This window comes from Ischnura elegans, chromosome 2, assembly GCF_921293095.1.
Source record: "Ischnura elegans chromosome 2, ioIscEleg1.1, whole genome shotgun sequence".
In the NCBI taxonomy this organism is placed as follows: Eukaryota; Metazoa; Arthropoda; class Insecta; order Odonata; family Coenagrionidae; genus Ischnura; species Ischnura elegans.
Window position 1 is genome coordinate 7,210,087 of NC_060247.1, and position 18,049 is coordinate 7,228,135.

At 39.6% G+C, this 18,049-nt stretch overlaps 2 protein-coding genes across 2 annotated transcripts in view; both read right to left on the reverse strand.

Moving 5' to 3' along the window:
• Positions 1-609: 609 nt before the first annotated feature.
• Positions 610-1,326, reverse strand: LOC124153347. Its single transcript, XM_046526456.1, has 2 exons — positions 1,117-1,326; positions 610-1,004 (listed from the first exon to the last, which is right to left on the reverse strand). The coding sequence occupies exons 1-2, from the start codon at positions 1,279-1,281 to the stop codon at positions 750-752; spliced, it is 420 nt and encodes a 139-aa protein (XP_046382412.1). The 5' UTR covers positions 1,282-1,326; the 3' UTR covers positions 610-749.
• A 2,379-nt stretch (positions 1,327-3,705) lies between these two features.
• Positions 3,706-18,049, reverse strand: part of LOC124173962 (tyrosine-protein kinase Dnt-like) — a 358,235-nt gene continuing 343,891 nt past the window's right edge. The window contains exons 6-7 of the mRNA XM_046553125.1: positions 5,170-5,557; positions 3,706-3,729 (exon numbers count right to left, since the gene is read on the reverse strand). Coding sequence (XP_046409081.1) covers positions 3,706-3,729; positions 5,170-5,557 — 412 coding nt within the window. The remainder of the gene's footprint in view (positions 3,730-5,169; positions 5,558-18,049) is intronic.

Below are 18,049 nucleotides of genomic sequence, written 5' to 3' on the forward strand. Positions count from 1 at the left end.
TACGATAGTTTTGGATGGGCATGTTGGCTTCATAAGCTGCGAGCAGTGAGGGATAATTCAGAAGTTACCCAATTCCCACTTCAAAAGCTGCGCGTAGGACACTGCAAAAGTAGCACTCCGTCCGTCGGAGGGGACGTTACGTCGTGGTGCCGTTGGTGCTATCCGTCGTAGGCATTAGACTATCGCCGGGTATCCCTCCACTCTTCCCTCGCTAATATACCCTCTTGGCGGAGATGACCCAAATTATTGATCGTTCTCTCCAAAAACTATGCCAAGTTTGGATGGATCGTTATTAATATCGATATGTTCAGCCGCGTAGTAAAGAACCTTCTCGGCGAACGGTGGGCGGAGCTAAGGCTACCTACCCCACCTCCCGGCCCTGCTTCCCCTTCTTTACTCTCTCTCTCACACACTTGAGGAGAGGCAAACCGTGTTGCCAAGTTTCCTCCGGCGGACAAAAGATAGGCACGAAACTACATTGTAGCCGCAGTGGAGGGATATAATTTAACCCTTAAGTAGGCGTCCGGGGGACATATACAGAGGAAATAATTCATTTTATACCATTTCTTACCGTAAAACGCCACCAAATTTTATGCAAAGATAAGGATATTCAAGAAAATCAAGTTTATTAGAAATCAACTGTTACATATTTTTAAACAATTATTAAATATGCTTAGAAATGGTGTATTAATTGAGTGATTAGGAGAAATAATTTCCGGAAATGTACAATTTAAAAATACCTAGCCAATTCAAATTGTGCATTCGCTCTCTTCCGAGGATGTCAATGACATGTCGGAGTCTCCACTAGTCTCACTGCCACTGAGTTCCACAATTATTTTGTCTATTTCTTCGTCCATCAGTGCGTCAGTTTTCCAATATTCCTCTTCGATTTTCTTGACGTGTGCGCACACTTTCGTCCATTTCTCCGTGGAATATTCGGAACAAATTTTTTTAAACAATTCCGCTTTCTTGTCCAGTGATGTCGCCTCCAAATTGTGACGCACCTAAAGGAATACAGAAAATGTGTAGTAATTAACAAATTTAAATAGATGTAGATAACATTTGACATAAAAAACAAATTAAATAAATGCAATGGCAGTTATTCTTCGAGATTACCTGTTCTTTGAGGTCACCCCAAACCATTTCAATGGGATTGAGGTCAGGATGGTAAGGGGGTAAACGAATCACTTCGTGCCCAGACTCCCGTAATAATTCGTCGATGACAAATATTTTTTGCACATCTCTAGACTTTGCCAACTGTAAGAGCTGTGGCTTTCTCATATCCAGGGAGAATGGAATATTATTTGTCTTTAACCAGTTCTGCACATCAACTTCCAAGCTTGTCGACGTTGGGCGTTTGTTTTTCTGTACGCAATGGTAGGATGCATTATCCATTACGATGACACTGTTCAGTGGAATATTGGGAATGACTGCATCTGTTAGCCATTTGGTAAAATTTTTGGAGTTCATTTCATCATGGAAATCTCCACTCTTCTGATGTGACTTGAAAATGAGTAATGCATTTTTAATGAATCCTGCTTCACCTAGAAGAAACAAAGCAATCGTGAAAACATTTTCTACTACCCTGACGATAGAATTTAAACAATTGACACTGACGCAATTATGTGTCTAAAAGAGTTAATTTTGCTAATAAACAAAGTATAATTACCTCCAGCATGTGCAATAATCAACCGTCGTCCCTTCCCTATGGGTTCAATCACACCGATCTCTTCACGGGACTGCCAGCATTTTGAACTCACATGATTTTCATGTAAGCAGGTTTCGTCCAAGTAGACGATGTTCTTCCCCTCTTCTCTGCAGCTCCTGATCTTTCGTAAGTATTTCTCCCTCCATGCAGCAATCTCGGGCCTCTCAATTAGGATTTTCCTCTTGGACTGACAGCTTTTCCAACGGAACCCTAACTCCAAAAGTATCTCCCGTAAGTAGGTCCTTTGGCAGTCAAGGATTCCGTCTTCTTTCAACGCTTCCAAAAGGTTCTTCACGGTTGGCAATGTTTTACGAACTGCGTAAAACTCGTGAACTTTCCTACGAATGCAGAATTTTGCGAAGTCGTCCAGCTGTATTCGCTTCTTTCGTTCGCCCCTTTTCCACTTAGGCGTTGAAAATGACAATTTTCCTTTCTCCTCAGATAATTTTCCTTCCCTTGCAATTCTCTTCACCGTGGAGGCACTAACTCCCGTAGCCTGGCTTGTAGCTGACACCACGTTCAACGTTAGTGCTTCCTCCGATTTCAACTCGTTCAAAAAACGGCTAACTCTATACACGATTTCTCGAGCCTGACTTTTGAGGGGCCTACCTCGGGCAGGTGAAGATTTCGACGAGCTGGCCATTGCAAATAAGCAATACCAGAGTTAAAGAACTCAAACTCAGTTAACAAGACCCAAAGCCGTAAAACCAAATAGAGTAACCGAAACGGAAGCGTAAGTCAAAATATTACTAGAAAGAAACCCAATTCAAAATCCAAAAAGAATGTCCAAAGCAGTGTCAATACGAGAGTTAAAGGACTCAACAAGAACCAAAGCCGTAAAACCAAATAGAGTAACCAAAACGGAAGCGTAAGTCAAAATATTACTAGAAAGAAACCCAAATCAAAATCCAAAAAGAATGTCCGAAGCAGTGTCAAAAGTCCGGCGCGCAAAACCGAGAGAGAACCGTAACGAATAGAGCTGGCAACAATAATGAAGTGACACGGGTAGGGGAGGCTCGGCAGGGGAAGGAAGGAGCCTTGAGTGGGGGTAGCCGAGGACAGAGAGGGGGTGCGCGGAAATTTTCGCGCAGGTTCTTTTCAAAGCGGCACATCAACCCATTTCATTCTATCTAAAACAAAAAATCCTATTTTCTTCCTTCCTTCCCTCGTTTACCTAACATTCATCCCAAGGATGTAAAATAAAGGCTAACAATAAGTACAAGGGAAGGAGTAAAGCTAAAGCCGTTCCAAAACCCCCATTGAATTCAGTGGGATCGGACGTGAGGTCGACATGTGGCGTGGGACAGTTTGATCCCCTTCTCCCCGTGAGATCGCCCGATTCCTCGCCTTTACATCGGTGACGGTGGCGCTGTCGATGGATCGCGTCTCGAGCAGGCGAACGTGCTGAATTGCCGACGTGTGTGGTGGGTCAAAAAAATCCACGTCGCCACCGCGCTGTCTGTGTCCCGAAAGCGAAAATCACACTTCCCGGGAGTCAATCGCTTCGTCTCGTCTCCTCGAACTCCGCTAGATGGCAGCTGCCATTGTTGGAGGGCACACGAGAGAGGTTGATTACTATCACTGGGGTTGATGCTCTGAGGGAATTCCTCGCATCATATTCATCCTTATGCGTCATATCTACCTCGAGCATTATTTATTGGAATGTCAGCTGAGTGGCAGTGACCACAAGGGATAACTTTTAGTTGATTTTGCATCGTAGGATTCCCGAAGAAGAATTTGCAAGATACCCGCTTTTGAAGAACTCTTTATTGTATAGTGTCTTTTACCAACATATTATGGCGAGTGGTATCACTGATAAAGTTTCATTATGTTTCCTGTTATGACTGTTTCATGCTATCCTGTTATGACTGTTACAAAAGGCTTCAAAAAACGCCGTAGTGTTCACACGTTTTTTTGGATAATAAGTAGATAGGGGTATTAAATAATGTTTTATTTTGAAAACGGTGTTAAAAAGATAAAATAACCACTTGATACTGCTACATACTTTTGATAGTCATGCACTGTAAAACACAAACACAAACTGATGGGTTATTTACTGGAAGGCTTAAATAAGAATTTGCAAATAATAAAATTCATGAAATTCAATTTTCGAGAAAACTTATAAAAAGACTTTTTCTTAGTCCAAGAGTTTAAAAATACTGTGTTTTAAGGAGTGATAGACATGGCCCACCTTTTTATCATCAGAAAAATTCACATTTACCTTAAATATCGGAGGGTCTCATTATTATACCCACGAAATGCTGCATTACTATGTCCGTACTTCGAGTTCATTTGGTATCATTTTGATAAATAATTGTCTATCAAGTGTTTTCTAACTAGGCGTCACATTTCTGTTTGCTAAATGATACATAAATTAAAATTAAATTTTTAAAATAATTCCGATACATCCGGACTGAATAGGAATATCATGTTCTTTAGAAAATAGAATTATTGAAAGTAATTCCTGGCTGGAAATAATTGTGGCCAGCAACTCGATCACAGCTTATGATGAATTGCATCAATAAAATGACGTCAAATTTGGCACAAGTACAGTTCCAGCCATATTTTGCAAATTAATCCGATTTATCATTAAACGTAAATAATTTTAATATAAGACACGGTCTCCGGCGTTACTTTGTGGAACTGCTTCATCATAGAATAAATAAAATTAAATTACTTTGTTTTATTCCACACTTTATTTTAAATAGCACGACGCTGGTTTCAGCATCTCATGCTATCATCAGGTGATGATGATGAGGGCTATCATCACCTGATGATAGCATGAGGTGCTGAAACCCAGGTCTTGCTATTTAAAATAAAGTGTGGAATAGAACAAAGTAATTTAATTTTATTCTATCAATAATTTTGTTGAAATGACACCATGTATGAAATTCTAATGTAAATGTTGTACACGTGAGTCAATATTATCCCTACTTAAGTTGCGAGCAAAACATACTAAGTATAAAAGTTTCACATATCCTAGTTTGTAAACAGTTTATAAAGACAGGAAACATAGTTAAGCCATAGACGGCATTTCTGAATAAATAAGTTATGTGAAAAGAATTGTTAAATGCAAGTAAGTTTTGACATTAGAAATACCAACTTGAATATTATTTTAATTTGTTTTGCGAAATTAAAATCTATTACTATGAAAATGTGTACCTAAAAAAACCAGCTGCGTGTTAAGTGTTCAATCTAGGCCGATTCTATTCATTACCCTCGTCATTATTATTTTAATGACGAGAGTCTGAGAATTCCCTTTTTCTATACTTTTTTTGAGTAAAGTTACTTTTTATTTCCATATCTATGTTTTTTCTATTGCGATTTCACTAGTTAAAACAAATAGATTGTTCCAAAAAAAATAATGGTCAACCTGCGCCGCTATTTTGTAATAGTAAAAAGTACAAAGAATCGAAAAATTGAGAATGTTTCTAGAAAAATAATGAGACTAGATTACTCACCGCGGATGCTTGTGAGATCTGCGAGGATGCGTAGTGAGAGACCCGCGATGCGCAGTGTGGCCTGGCGTACACGTGGTTGCTGGCACAGCTGCTCGCCCCCCCACCCACGCTCTGCCTCCCCCCCACCTCCTCCCCCTTGCTCCCCACACCACTCCCCCCTCCAACCACCGAAGTGGAGTAGTACGGCGAGGGTGGGGCCAGGGGCACCTTCTGGAAGCTGGCGATGGTGGCGTAGCTGCCGCTGCACACGCTCCCGGGGCCTCCGCCGTTGACGTAGGTGCCCACGGAAGAGGCGCGACCCACGGAGCCCAGGTTGCGCGCCGCCGAGTCCAGACGGATGAACACGTTGGGGTTGCTGCCGTAGGCGGCCGCCGTCGTGTAGCTGGTGCTTGACGACAAGGGCGGGAGAAGGGAGAGAGGCCCGGGCCGTTAGGCAAGCAGCGGAATAAGTGACAACATCAAATACATACCTACTACGTGCAATTTAAAATTATACACAACAGTGAAAAATTTCTAGCCAAAATTGCTGCATTTTTATCCCTATCCTTGACCCATATTCCTCACAAAAGTTCAACTGAAAAAATTGATTTAAACGTATGCAACAGTCTTGGATTATAAAGATACATGAAGAACACGAGTGCCAATACTTTCCTGATTGTCAAGTTTCAACTTTTACTTTTATTTATTTAGTTATTCACTGACGCATATTTTTAATGTCAGGATATGTGCCAATATTCAAATATTATGCCTACTTTGTCTGCAAAATAAAGTTCTTAATGATAACGTTTCCAAAGAAATACAATTTGTCGTGTGAAAGACAAAATACGACCCATACGATAGGAAAAGAGAACGCACGGGTCGTCGTACGAGCATGAGAAAAATATTGAAACAAGGATAAGAAGGGATAAAATTTTAGCGATGAATGCAGGGCGAAAGTGATGAAGACAGAATAAAATATAGGATTTCACGTGAAATATAGAAACTTTATGGCCCATAATGGTGTTTAATAATCCTTATGAGGTCGCATCACTACTTCTCGACCGGTTTTTGTCTCATAACTTTTGGTGCATTCTAAAACAATTTATCTTTATGGATATTCAGTATGCCAATACCAATATTTCCCTGCACCTTAAATTTTAGCCTCTAATATTTTTTCATTGTCAAAATATTAATTTTTCAATCAATGAAATTTCGAACAGTATCTCGTCTACTTTATTGAGTTAAAAAAAATATTCATGTTAACGCATGCTTATGTACACTGAGAATGCCAAGAAAATATCGTTCACAGCAATTAGTAAATCACACCATTTGACGAAAAAAGAGACAAAATATGAGTTTTCAAGAGGGAGTGATACTTTCTGCAGGATCATAAATTTGTGGAAATGAATTTATGACTAAGTTATAGGTATTATACTCCGCTTAAATTTTTGAACTATCGCAAGTTTTTATAATTTTTTTCTAATTTTGGGCAGGTATTTATTATTCTATTTAGTTACTCAATGATATCACTCATTGAGCATTTCATAGTTGAAATGGATTGTGCTACGGTAGTTTTCTCTTAGGTAGGAGGTACAGACTAGGATTTGCCTTAAACCCAAATTCATCTTCCAATCTCCATCATTACAAGAGATTTCTGAACGCAACACATCGATATTCCACGCCACAGAGTTCCGCAAGATATTATTTTATCCAGCGAGATATTATAAATTTTTGCTAGCAAACTATTATCAAAATAGAGAAAAAATACAACTGAATTTGTATTTAACTTTTAGATGATGGTATTATGATGCCGAATCTATAGCATTGAACACTTATTTTTTTAAATTCATCACATGAAGTAAAATAAGGAACTCTTTTCATCAAACTAATGGAAATATGCTGTCCTAGTTTTTGCAAAAATATTTGCAAGCATCCTCACCATTGCTTCTTTTTCTATGCATGCTATCCATCATTTCAAAAGAGCAACAGTTTAGTTGGAATGAAATGATACAAGCTGCTATGCTTGAATCGGAGAAATATTTAAGTCCAGCAGGGAATACGACTATTTCCCTTCTCAAAAGTGTGCCAATTTCCTTGTAAAGAGTTTCGGGCAATAGCTGGTAATCAGGCAGCGGACATCGCAGTGGGAATTCGGTGCTTCCTTGAAATGAGCAGACCCGAACCCGAAGACGGGAGATGGATCGCGCCCGAAACTGTCGTCCGCAAAAATATGAGTCGACGTGGAATTAACCCGAAAAATAATCATCAATTTAATCACCGCGGAAGCCTCCATACTAATGGCAGTAAGCGCATAGTTAAAAGCTTATGCTAATTTATATAAGGGCACGAGGGCGAAATATATTAACGAATTGGTCTCAGCGCCGCTATGCTTGACTCACGAACTAGGCATGCAACGAGGGTTACTGAGCGACCCTCTCTCCCTCGTCCTGGAGTTTCCGTTATTTCCTTGATTGACATACTAATCCTCAATCAGTTCGCTGGGAAATAGGCCACCGACGCCGCTGACTGGGGATGCATGAGGAAAATAGGGAATTTTAAATAAAGGGAAACGAATCAAACTCAACGAGGACATCATCATAGGACGTAGACGATATCCAGGGACATTAGAGAAAAAGAGAGAGGCTATATGCTGGATTACAGTTGGAAGGTGACGGAGATTTATGAATAGAGGAACAAAATCCCCCCACAACCTTTCCCTGAAATTGTATCGCGTCATTGACAACTGTCATTTATAATTAGGGAAATTGATGCCCCTCTTGGTTTACTTCCTTGCCTAGGAAATTCAACTCCTAGAGCAGGGGTTCCCAAACTTTTTTGTACCACGCCCCCCCCCCCCCCCCCCGCTACACATGTCAGCTTTCCATTTTGCAATACCCTATTTCCACGGTGCCATACATACCAACTCCTACTTGTACAAGTACTTGTACTCGTACAAGTATGTGCCTACTTGATACGGTGAGTAGGTAGATTTTTTTGTTCACTGTTGAATGCGGTAACGCAGAATGGAAAGATTACAATTATGAAAACTTAGAAAGAATATATTTCAAAGAACTGAGGAAATTATTTTTGTAATTTTTTTATTTATTTCATTTGGGTGCCACGCCCCCCATGGACTTTCTCCAAGCCCCCCCAGGGGGGCGCCCCCCCAGTTTGGGAACCCCTGTACTAGAGTATTGGCCGGATTTTTTCAAATAAAAAAACCCAAAATGCTTTCTAATTATACCATTTTTTGATAAGTTAGAAGAATTTTCCCATAAAAATGTCATCTACGTTATTTATTGGACTGCATAAAACTGACCATTTCCCTACCAAGCTAATTACGGCAGAAGATTCTCCCTTAAAACTCCTCTCTCGATAAAACCATTCAACTGTAAATGCTGGTTTTCACGTGTAATATTTTTATGATAAGTGAAAGCTAGGTATCATACTTGAAATTAGTCAATAGTTGAGCGAACAGTTGTAATATAGTAAATCAATAGGTATAGAACGAAATAGGTACTAAGTCTGAATCACATGTATAAGTAAATTATCATTTGGAGTTCTTAAAGAGTTATTTACGTTACACGCTATACACTAGGTGCGCAATTCCACTTACTTACAGTAAAGGAGACAATGCCTAAAATGAGAGGATGGTAAAGGCACATAAATGTTTCATCTTTGAATTATTTCTTATATATAGGATAATTCGAGGCCTAACGCATCTGGCGTATATATTAGCAATAATAAGCAATAAGGTTTCATAATTTATTTATGGAGTAGAACATACTTAAGTGGATACGATTATGAAAAATGAGCATATAGTGAATTCGTTCAACCATGTCAATATGTAAAACTGCTCTATACGTAGAAATACAATTAAAAGATAACCCTTCATTGTGAAATCGATCGTTTAAGCCTAAAAATTCCAGCAAGATCGGCACCACAGCTCATACCTTAACTGTGTGTGAATTCTGAATTCGGCTTCTAACTGCCACACCTGGAATCCGCTAATTCTTTTACCAAGTACCGCTTCCCTATCTCACCTGACTCACCGCCCAAAGCGAATCTGCGCCTCAGCTTCGCATAATTACAGTTCGCCCTCCATGCTTATTATTGCACCGGAAAGAGATCTCCATTAAGCTGCTGGGAGTGGGCGCAGTGAAAAGTTTAGTTTTTTTTTGTTTTAGTTTTAGCCGATTTAGTTTTCCCTTCCACGAACCGATATTTTTACTTCTCGGATACATCTTTCGTACCCTATTAACTTGAATATTCACGTTACATCATATGTATTTTAAAAAAATTTTGACGCACGCATATAGCCACGTGCTCATCGTCCATTTGTAGTGACCCGGAAATGGAAGATTTCCATTTCCAAAATATGCATAAATATGTTGTTGTGTGACGTCTCAGAATAGCCAGCTTTGACAAACTATGCGTCGGGATTTGCACATTTTCACTTTCTAGAACGCCCAACCTTCCTCTTCCCCTTCCTTTCCCCTTCCTCTTGGGCGAAAACATCCTGGTTCCACTTCCCTATATAATGGCACGGTGGAGATGCTATTGGCGCACGGCACTCAGGGACGCACTCAGTAACACACAGGGCAGTCAGCAATGTAGCCGTCAGCTGGAGTCGAAGCGTCCCAGCTCCTCTCCTTCCCGAGACATTGGTAGTATCTTAACTTTTGGCTATTCTGGACGCACAAATTCTTTATTACTTCATGCCTTTTGCTTGAAATGATTTGAAAATTGGGTTTAATGGAAATAAACTTTGGGTTAAAATTTTAAATACTTGTGTGTGATTATTCGCTCCCCGAAACCAAGGGCAAGGACCCACACGCAATACGAGGCGTGCGACCCGCGACACTTTTTCGAGGTGGCGGGGGGAGCACCCCTTACACATTTCCATGTCACCCTTTGAAAAATATTAGAAAAGGGGCGGGTGGACAAGAACGAGCGGTGTCCTCTGATCGAAGGGCTTTAGGCCTTTCTAACCCAGGGCTGCTTTTGGAAGAATTCAAATATCAAGATTTTTTCATTATGAAAACTTGAAAATTTTGCACTCAATCATAAATATCGTGGTAGCTAAATAATTAGTCATTACAATTTACACCACACAATAATGCATAGTTTAGATATTTCCTGAATAGAGCAGAGCATTTATAAATTTTTGATGTTGCTTAGAAGCAACATTGGGTTATAATGGGTTAAAGGGAGTTAAATGTGAGATGTGGGGTGATGCCATCCGCGCCCAATCATGTCCTGATTTCTTTGCTTTGAATTTTAATCGATCCTCGGCGAGGTCAAACTTTGGAATAAGTCACCGCGTGATCGTTACATGACGTTAGGTTTTGATTTGGGATGTGTAAAAATTCTAATTTTTTTCGCGTGTAAGTAGGTTAAAAATTGTAATCCTCTGGCAAAGAGGATAATAATTATCCATGACGGCAAAAAAGGCCAACAAACTTTCACAATGGTGAAGGTAAAGCCTGCTAATCATATAATTTTCTTGTAAAAATATGTTCCAAGAGCAAATCATGTAATGAATTAAGAGTTCTCTTGAAAACTTTAAACCAATATTTCTCCTAAATTTCTTTCAAAATAAAGTTGCATTATGTTTCCCGCCAATGGATTTATTCTGCATTATCTCTTACAAGCAATTCTACGAACCAATGCTTTTTCCAGGATTGATGACGACAGAGAAAGACAATAAAAAATTTTATACACCATAGGAGAGATGAAGGAATAATTCATTTATCCCATTTATACGAATATAAATGTGATGTTTGATGAAATTTGCATTTTATGGATGATTTTAAGCCGGTTAAGCAAAATATAAACGTATAAATGAATATGTGATAAGTACAAAGAAGATTCAAGACTAAAACGGCGAAACGAGAGACTCTACTTTAAGATCCACAGCATAGCGGCTAAAGTGGCTGTACCTACTTGTTCTCACACAGGTGGACACGTAAACAGAATACCTATTGGACTGCTCTTTAACTGATGAAGCCTTTAATTTTGTAAATACATGAGCTCGCTGCCATACAACGGGCCATTATCTAGCTCTGAATATTAGTTTTTTCAAACAACTGTGCCTCTCTGAACACTCGACCATGGACTTGGACAAGAAGAGCAGCACACTCGTGGAAATTTCTGTCCGCCTCACAAATGTAATATTTTTAAATAATATAATGCAAGAGATATCATTTTGCCCTAAGTATATCACCAATCTCATCACAAACCATCTAAAAATTTCATCTTTTGAAATTATTCAATACCACTTGCATTTTCCAAGTTTTTCCATAAGACTCAATCCATTATTCACGTTTCAAAATGTGTCAATTAATGTATCAGTTGATCAGAACTGTATTAAATTAGTTATATTTAGGTATATTACAGCATAATTTTGTTATATTCACAATATATAACCATATATCAATTATACTTGTTAATAATAAGCTATTTAAATAGTTTGGCAATGATTTAATGTCTCGAATATGTGAGCTTTCACAAATGAATAAGGTTATTTGAAATGTCCACCTAGATAACGGAAGGTGCAAAATAATTTGAGTAAGGCATTCATAATTGAAATTGCTGCAGTACAAAGGTAAAGCATAAGTAAGAATGTGGTACTCCATTCGATAATTGAAATTAAATCGGAAATATGCGTGTTTTTCCCATGGAATCCCCTTTACTTGCAATGTTTCCACATGGCGACTGTTCGACGTAGGGCACAATTTGGTGGATGAGTTTAAACGCAGCGGGTGCATGAAGACTCGACCCCCTGCACTCGACACAATAAACTTAACTTTGACACTGGAAGGACCACACCCTTCATGTTGACGGCCAACGTCTACCTACTTAATCATACTGCCTATCATTTTTTCTCGCGTCTTAATTTTTTATAACTATCATTTATTTTTTATGGTATGCATTCTGTTAAAGTATAATTTTATTTTTTCACATGTTATACCAATACCAACTGTCTACCTTCATGGGTTATACCAACTGTCTACCTTTAAAGACCAAAACCTGGCAAAATGTTGGGTTAAGCGTTCCTATTTTATTTGTAAGGATAGCACGCGTTTAATTCAGTAAATCACTACGCTGTAAAACGTGTGGCTATTTATAATTTTTCAGCACATTTATGAATTTAACATTAAATATTACATTTTGAATGGAGCTAAATAGCATATCTGTCATGCTGAGTGGCGTGTGATAGTCCATGTCAGGGGAGGCTCAAGTGATGTGACGTAAAGTTCAGTAGCTAAATTTAAAGAAACTTGCTATCTACAGTGTTCAATAGCAGCTATACAATTTTTCACGACGAGTCGTGAATTTAAAGCAATACCCTGTAATTATTTACGGCACAGATTAATCGACCACTCAATCAAAGAAGTGCTCGTTACAACAGCTGGATGAAGGCGTGTTGGATTATCGCTCGTCATCTGTCTTTAGCGGTTTCTAGGATATTCGCGGAAGGTAGGAGGAACGATGGTGCCCTTCGGCACCCCATATTTACCAACCTCGGGTCCCGAACGTTTTCTTGGAATGAAAACTCGTTGACGAGATCATCACTTCCCAGTAGCAGTGATTTCCCACACACGAGCGACTCGGCACGAGAAATGAAGTTTCACGGGCTGAGTTACTTTCCATTCTAATAATTCGGATATAAAGTGTGAAAATAGGCTACCGTTTCCACATTCCAGGAACTCTCATTACTTTTCGGAAGTCGGAATACAAAATATCATACTGATTTCAAAAAGCTTTTTTCATTTTCCATGGGTGATAAGGCGACAAATATGTGTGGTACGGTTTTGGCTTGTCTCAAAATTTATCTAGATGATATTCCTCGTGTTCTACTCCAAACATTTATCCTCTTCGACCCTTTACAACCTCTCCTGGCCTTTCAAAAGCATAATAACTTTCCCCACCTACTCTCGACGAAGCCGAGAGAAAAAATGACTCGCTTAGCGAATTATCAAACTTCCCTTTGCTTCCGAGAAATGGACCCGTGGAGGCGCGAAGGAATTATCGTTCCCGTTACCACGGTAACCAAAAAAGAAGAACAAAAATAGAGTTTCACCCAGGAATTCGATCGATTTACCACAGTAATTATTAAAAGTCTTAAAATTTCCAATAATTATATCCCCAAATTCCATTTAAAAGTAGCAGTTCATAATCCCTCGAATGGGTGACCCAACACTGGGACGATTTAAAGAAAGAAAACCAAATGATTCTCAAATAAAATATTGAGCTTAATCAATCTTAAATTTTTAGTACGATAAAAACCAATTTAAAAAGACTATGAAAGAACTGTATTCTACTTTAAAGGTTAGGTCACCCTTCGATCACTAGCTTCAAGTCGGCCATAGTAACTATAAATGAAAAGTTATATAAAAATACCTAGATGGAAAATCTTTACTTTGCGTACGAGTATTTTCTTTTAGTGATTCATCGGCTTCTTGCACGCTAAGATCTATCACATTCCGCTATCGCTCGCACTGAAATGTAGCCCAAAGGTCAGGTGACAATAAGTAACAGTTACCGGCGATTACACGGTGGAAATGTTTGATCTCCATGAGAATCAAGAACGAATGGCAAAGCGGCAATATTTTTCAACCTAAAGTAACCAACTATCCCGAGTAACTGTGACGTTGAAAATGATGGGAAGGGGAGCAAATTTGAGCCTGCGCATTTGAGCGGGAGCAAGCAAATAACGTGGCGATGAGAAACCGGAGGAGAGCGCGTTCGCTGCCATGGGAACGTGTTAGTATTTGAAGGACGTTTGAAAGAGGAGTCGGATCCCATCTCAACGGTCATCATTCCTTCTGCATGCGTAAACATCAAAGGGTCGGGCACCAAACGTGTGCTCCGCTTTTCTCGTAACTCCTCGCCTGTGTTTGAGGAGGCCGGACCATGCGGGAGGAGTGGTGGAGGCAAAAGAGGAAGGGAGGAATCACGATAAACGAGACGCAAGGGGACAGAGGGCAGTTTGGCTCCGTGGAGGGACGGTGAGGGATAACATGGAAGCCTGGACTGAGAACTTGGATTTTTTTTTTTTACTCCTACCCTCCAAATCCGAAGACTCTCCATTCGAAAGGGTACCTTAAAAGTGGGAAAGAATACTTCCTCCTCCAAACAAATCCTCTTGTGCAAAAAATTGGCCGTTCTCTCGGCCGATCGTGAAATTGAGCGAGGGATGAAAGAGAAAGAAAGTGAGAGAAATTTCAGCATGTTCCGCAGTACGGGGAGTAGTTAGGCGGTTCAATGCTTAAGTTGGCGTCTATAGAGTATTCAATACCTGGCATGCCACTGACGTAGCAGCTGAAATTCGGAGTAATTATTCGTTTAATGGCCTGGCTTCGAGAAAGCAATTTTGACAATTAATGTTAGAACTCCTAAAGTTCACTGAACCAGATTTGATGTCACTTTGCGGATGGTCTTACGTTCAAGTAGATACAAGTTATCTGAAGCAAATCGAATTAGCCGCGCAACCGTATTTAGAGAATGTTGCCGCTATTAAAAGCGTTGTACAGCACATGATGATGCCGCTTTGTGGTGACATTGTGAGTACGGCAAATAAAAACATTGCGGAACAGTATGAATATAACTACGAAAATATCCACTACAATAACTAAAGGAGATTCCAAGGACAGTTTTTGGGGTGGCTCATTCGCTCTCTCCCTTTTAATACGCCCAGGGCGAAGGGGGGAACGTCGAGGGAGCTGGTAGAGGGTGAGGATAGTGGAGGAGGAAAATTGCAGTTTTGGAGGGAAAAAATGGGAGGGAAAAAAACGAAGAGGAATGAGCGTCCGAGGATTTCCTAATGGCCTCGAGTGTACCAATCGATTTCGGGCTCCACACTCGCACCACTTTTTACCCTTCCAAAACACACACGAACCCTTTCTTCTACGCACTGTGAAAGTCATCTGTCTTTTAAAGGAAAACCGTAACCTCTCTATTTCCAACCCTTTCTTCCCTCCCAGTTCCTGCCTACTAGTTTATATCTTGGAGTAATTGGTACACGGCTAACAAGCACTGTAGGTAAATAATTTCCCAAAAATATACGCCTATTATGTAGAAATAGTAGGAGGGGGACAATAGGGTAGCGTGATGGTGTGACTGATTGGATGACATTCAACCATATACATAGTTTTAATGTAGCTACCTGACGCGCCTGAAGAAGTATTAACTTCAAAATTCTATTCAATTTACACAATTCAGGCTTATCAAAGCGAGGCTTGACACGTGACTACTTTTCCAAGTTGAAACTTTGCCTGAGATGGTAGTCACTAGTTCTCCTGTTTATGTGTATAGACGATCCAAATTATTTATTTACCGAAAATCAGATTAAGTATTTAAAATTACGATATTTTGCGAGGGATGGGCACTTGGAGAAATGTTTAGGCTGGTTCCAAAGTTATAGGAGTAGATAGGAGGTTCAATACATAAGTCAGCTTCTAGAGGGTATTCAACCTGGCATGCGACAGATGTAGCTGACATTCGGAGAAATTATTCACTTAATGGCGGCCTAAGAATTTATTAGTACATGAAACAACATTGTATTAACTAGGAATCGATAAATCATAGAGCAGTAAATAAAAATTATGCTTATTATAATACTAAAGCCAGCGAGACTTCCAATTGAGCTAAATTGCAAAATTAATTGAAAAAAATTAGGCCCAAAAAAAATATTATCGTTTTCAAGTATTTCCGTCCCACTATACCATTTTAATGTTAGCTTGTGACTTGCATACGTAAAGCAAGCTAAAGCCTATCGACCTGTCTACTGAAGTTCTCTCACCGCCAATGTATCCGATCGACCCGTATTTTCACAACCCTAAACTTGCGCTGAAGACAACCCTTTCGTATCGCCCTCCCGTCCCACTTCAAAGCCCTCAGGGTTCTGCATCTCCGAGGATGACAGCTACTCCCGTAAGACCCTCGGGGATGATATAACCCTGCACACTCCACCCCACCTTTTCCCATCGCCCTTCACCTCCGCCCACCGATGGTACCCTGGACGCCCCTGGCCTTTATTTTCCCCTCGACGCAGTCCGCAAAAACCATTTCGAACTGCGTGACAGGAGGTGGAGTCGATAGTCCCAAAGGCGAGAGGAGTGAGGCAGAATGGGAATAGATACTCCTATGCACAATGTATCTTAAATGGTTTATTCTGCATGACTTTAGATGCCTGCGTTTTGTTACAGAGGAATTTTTAAAAATGTTTTATGCTTTTAATCATCAGATCTTAAAATATTTTCATTTTTATAAGCGTTTAAATTTATACCTCGTTCAAAGAGGTAGTTTCACTTTTATTTTGGGAGGCATGGATCAATGAAACTTCTCTTTTTTACAGTCTAAATTGAGATTTACAAATTTACTTTGTGTGGGAAGCAAGGGAAGGGTTTTCCAATCGCATGATTATACTTTGAAAAGCTACAAACGATAGTGGGAATAGGCAAAGCACCGAAACCGTAAATTGGGGGGAAATAAAACAAACTCTTACATATAAAAAGTAACCGTGAACCGTATTCATTTCATATTCAAAATTACTCTGAAGCAACAATAATTTTCAGCCATAAAGTATACGAAACTTATCTACAAATTATATTTTAAAAAACTATCGACCACCATTCATATCATTGGGCTTCGCTCTCGCTACGAATTCGTGCTAGAATGTGGTTACCTTCGTGCAACAGCAGTTGTCTAGTTTACGTATCGGGAGGAGATGGGATCAAAAAATGGAAATGGAAATAAAAGAGTTATACGCGTCGAACGCTTGGGGCGATTTTAGGAACGATGTTTATGCTATTTTACGACGACGACTTTTTGCTAACGACGAGATTAACCGCTTGTTTTATGGTCGCCGCGGAGTATTAGCGAGTAATTATACCCCTCTAGAAGGGACCCCATTCAGCGCGAGAGCGAGGAGGGAAGGGTAACGGAGGCTTTATGTCCGGGGGAGGGAACTAGACGACGCGGTACTAAACAGAGGTTTTCCGGGCGCTCAGTGAAGTGTTATTAATCTGAACGATGCCCTGGGACTCATTAAGGAGAATTTCATTTTTTGCTTGGCGCTGGGACGCTGACCGCAGCGGCGATCCACAGCGATAATCTACGGTCATCAGAGCGAAGGTGTTTGCGACGCTCGACAACCTTTCATGAACAAAATGGTATTTCAATTCTAAAAGGGTGGGACAAATAAAGAAGAGTTTTTTAACCAGAAATATCGTGTTATCGCTAATAGAAAAATGTGCCAATTCATTAAATTTGAAATGCCAGTAATTACTAGCAAAAATTCTGGCATATTTTAGGAAAGAGGTAGATAAAGCGCGTATAAAATATAGATGTGTGTCCAATTCACAAATCTTATTGTAGCTGCGATCACTTATTTTTTTATTACTTAATGAGATTTTAATTAAATTGTAAACAAAAAATAAATTATTATGATTATTTTGACTCCCTTCATGTTCCTTGAGACTGAAACATTTCTAACCAGTAATGGAGGGAAAATTTAGAGTGCACTAAAGCTTCAATAAGTAGGAAGATTTCCTGCTAGACTTGCCAGTGAACAGTACAAAATCACAGACTATGACAACGTGTGCCATACGGTAGCTAAAAGTGCAACCACCATAAGATGATAATCCACAAGAAGCACACGCATATTTATCATATTTTAACGAAGATTCGGTATTATATTATTATTCGGTATGAAAGAAAAAGAGCATGCACAAAGAGCATATATCGACAAAATCTTTGGCATACATATTAGAGTGTAGGGAGACCCACGACACCTCTAGCTAGAATCTTGAAGACTCACATAGCATTAAAACCAAAGGCTCTGCAAAAGCGAAATTTGGTTATATTTAAAAACAAATTCAATTCATTCATACGC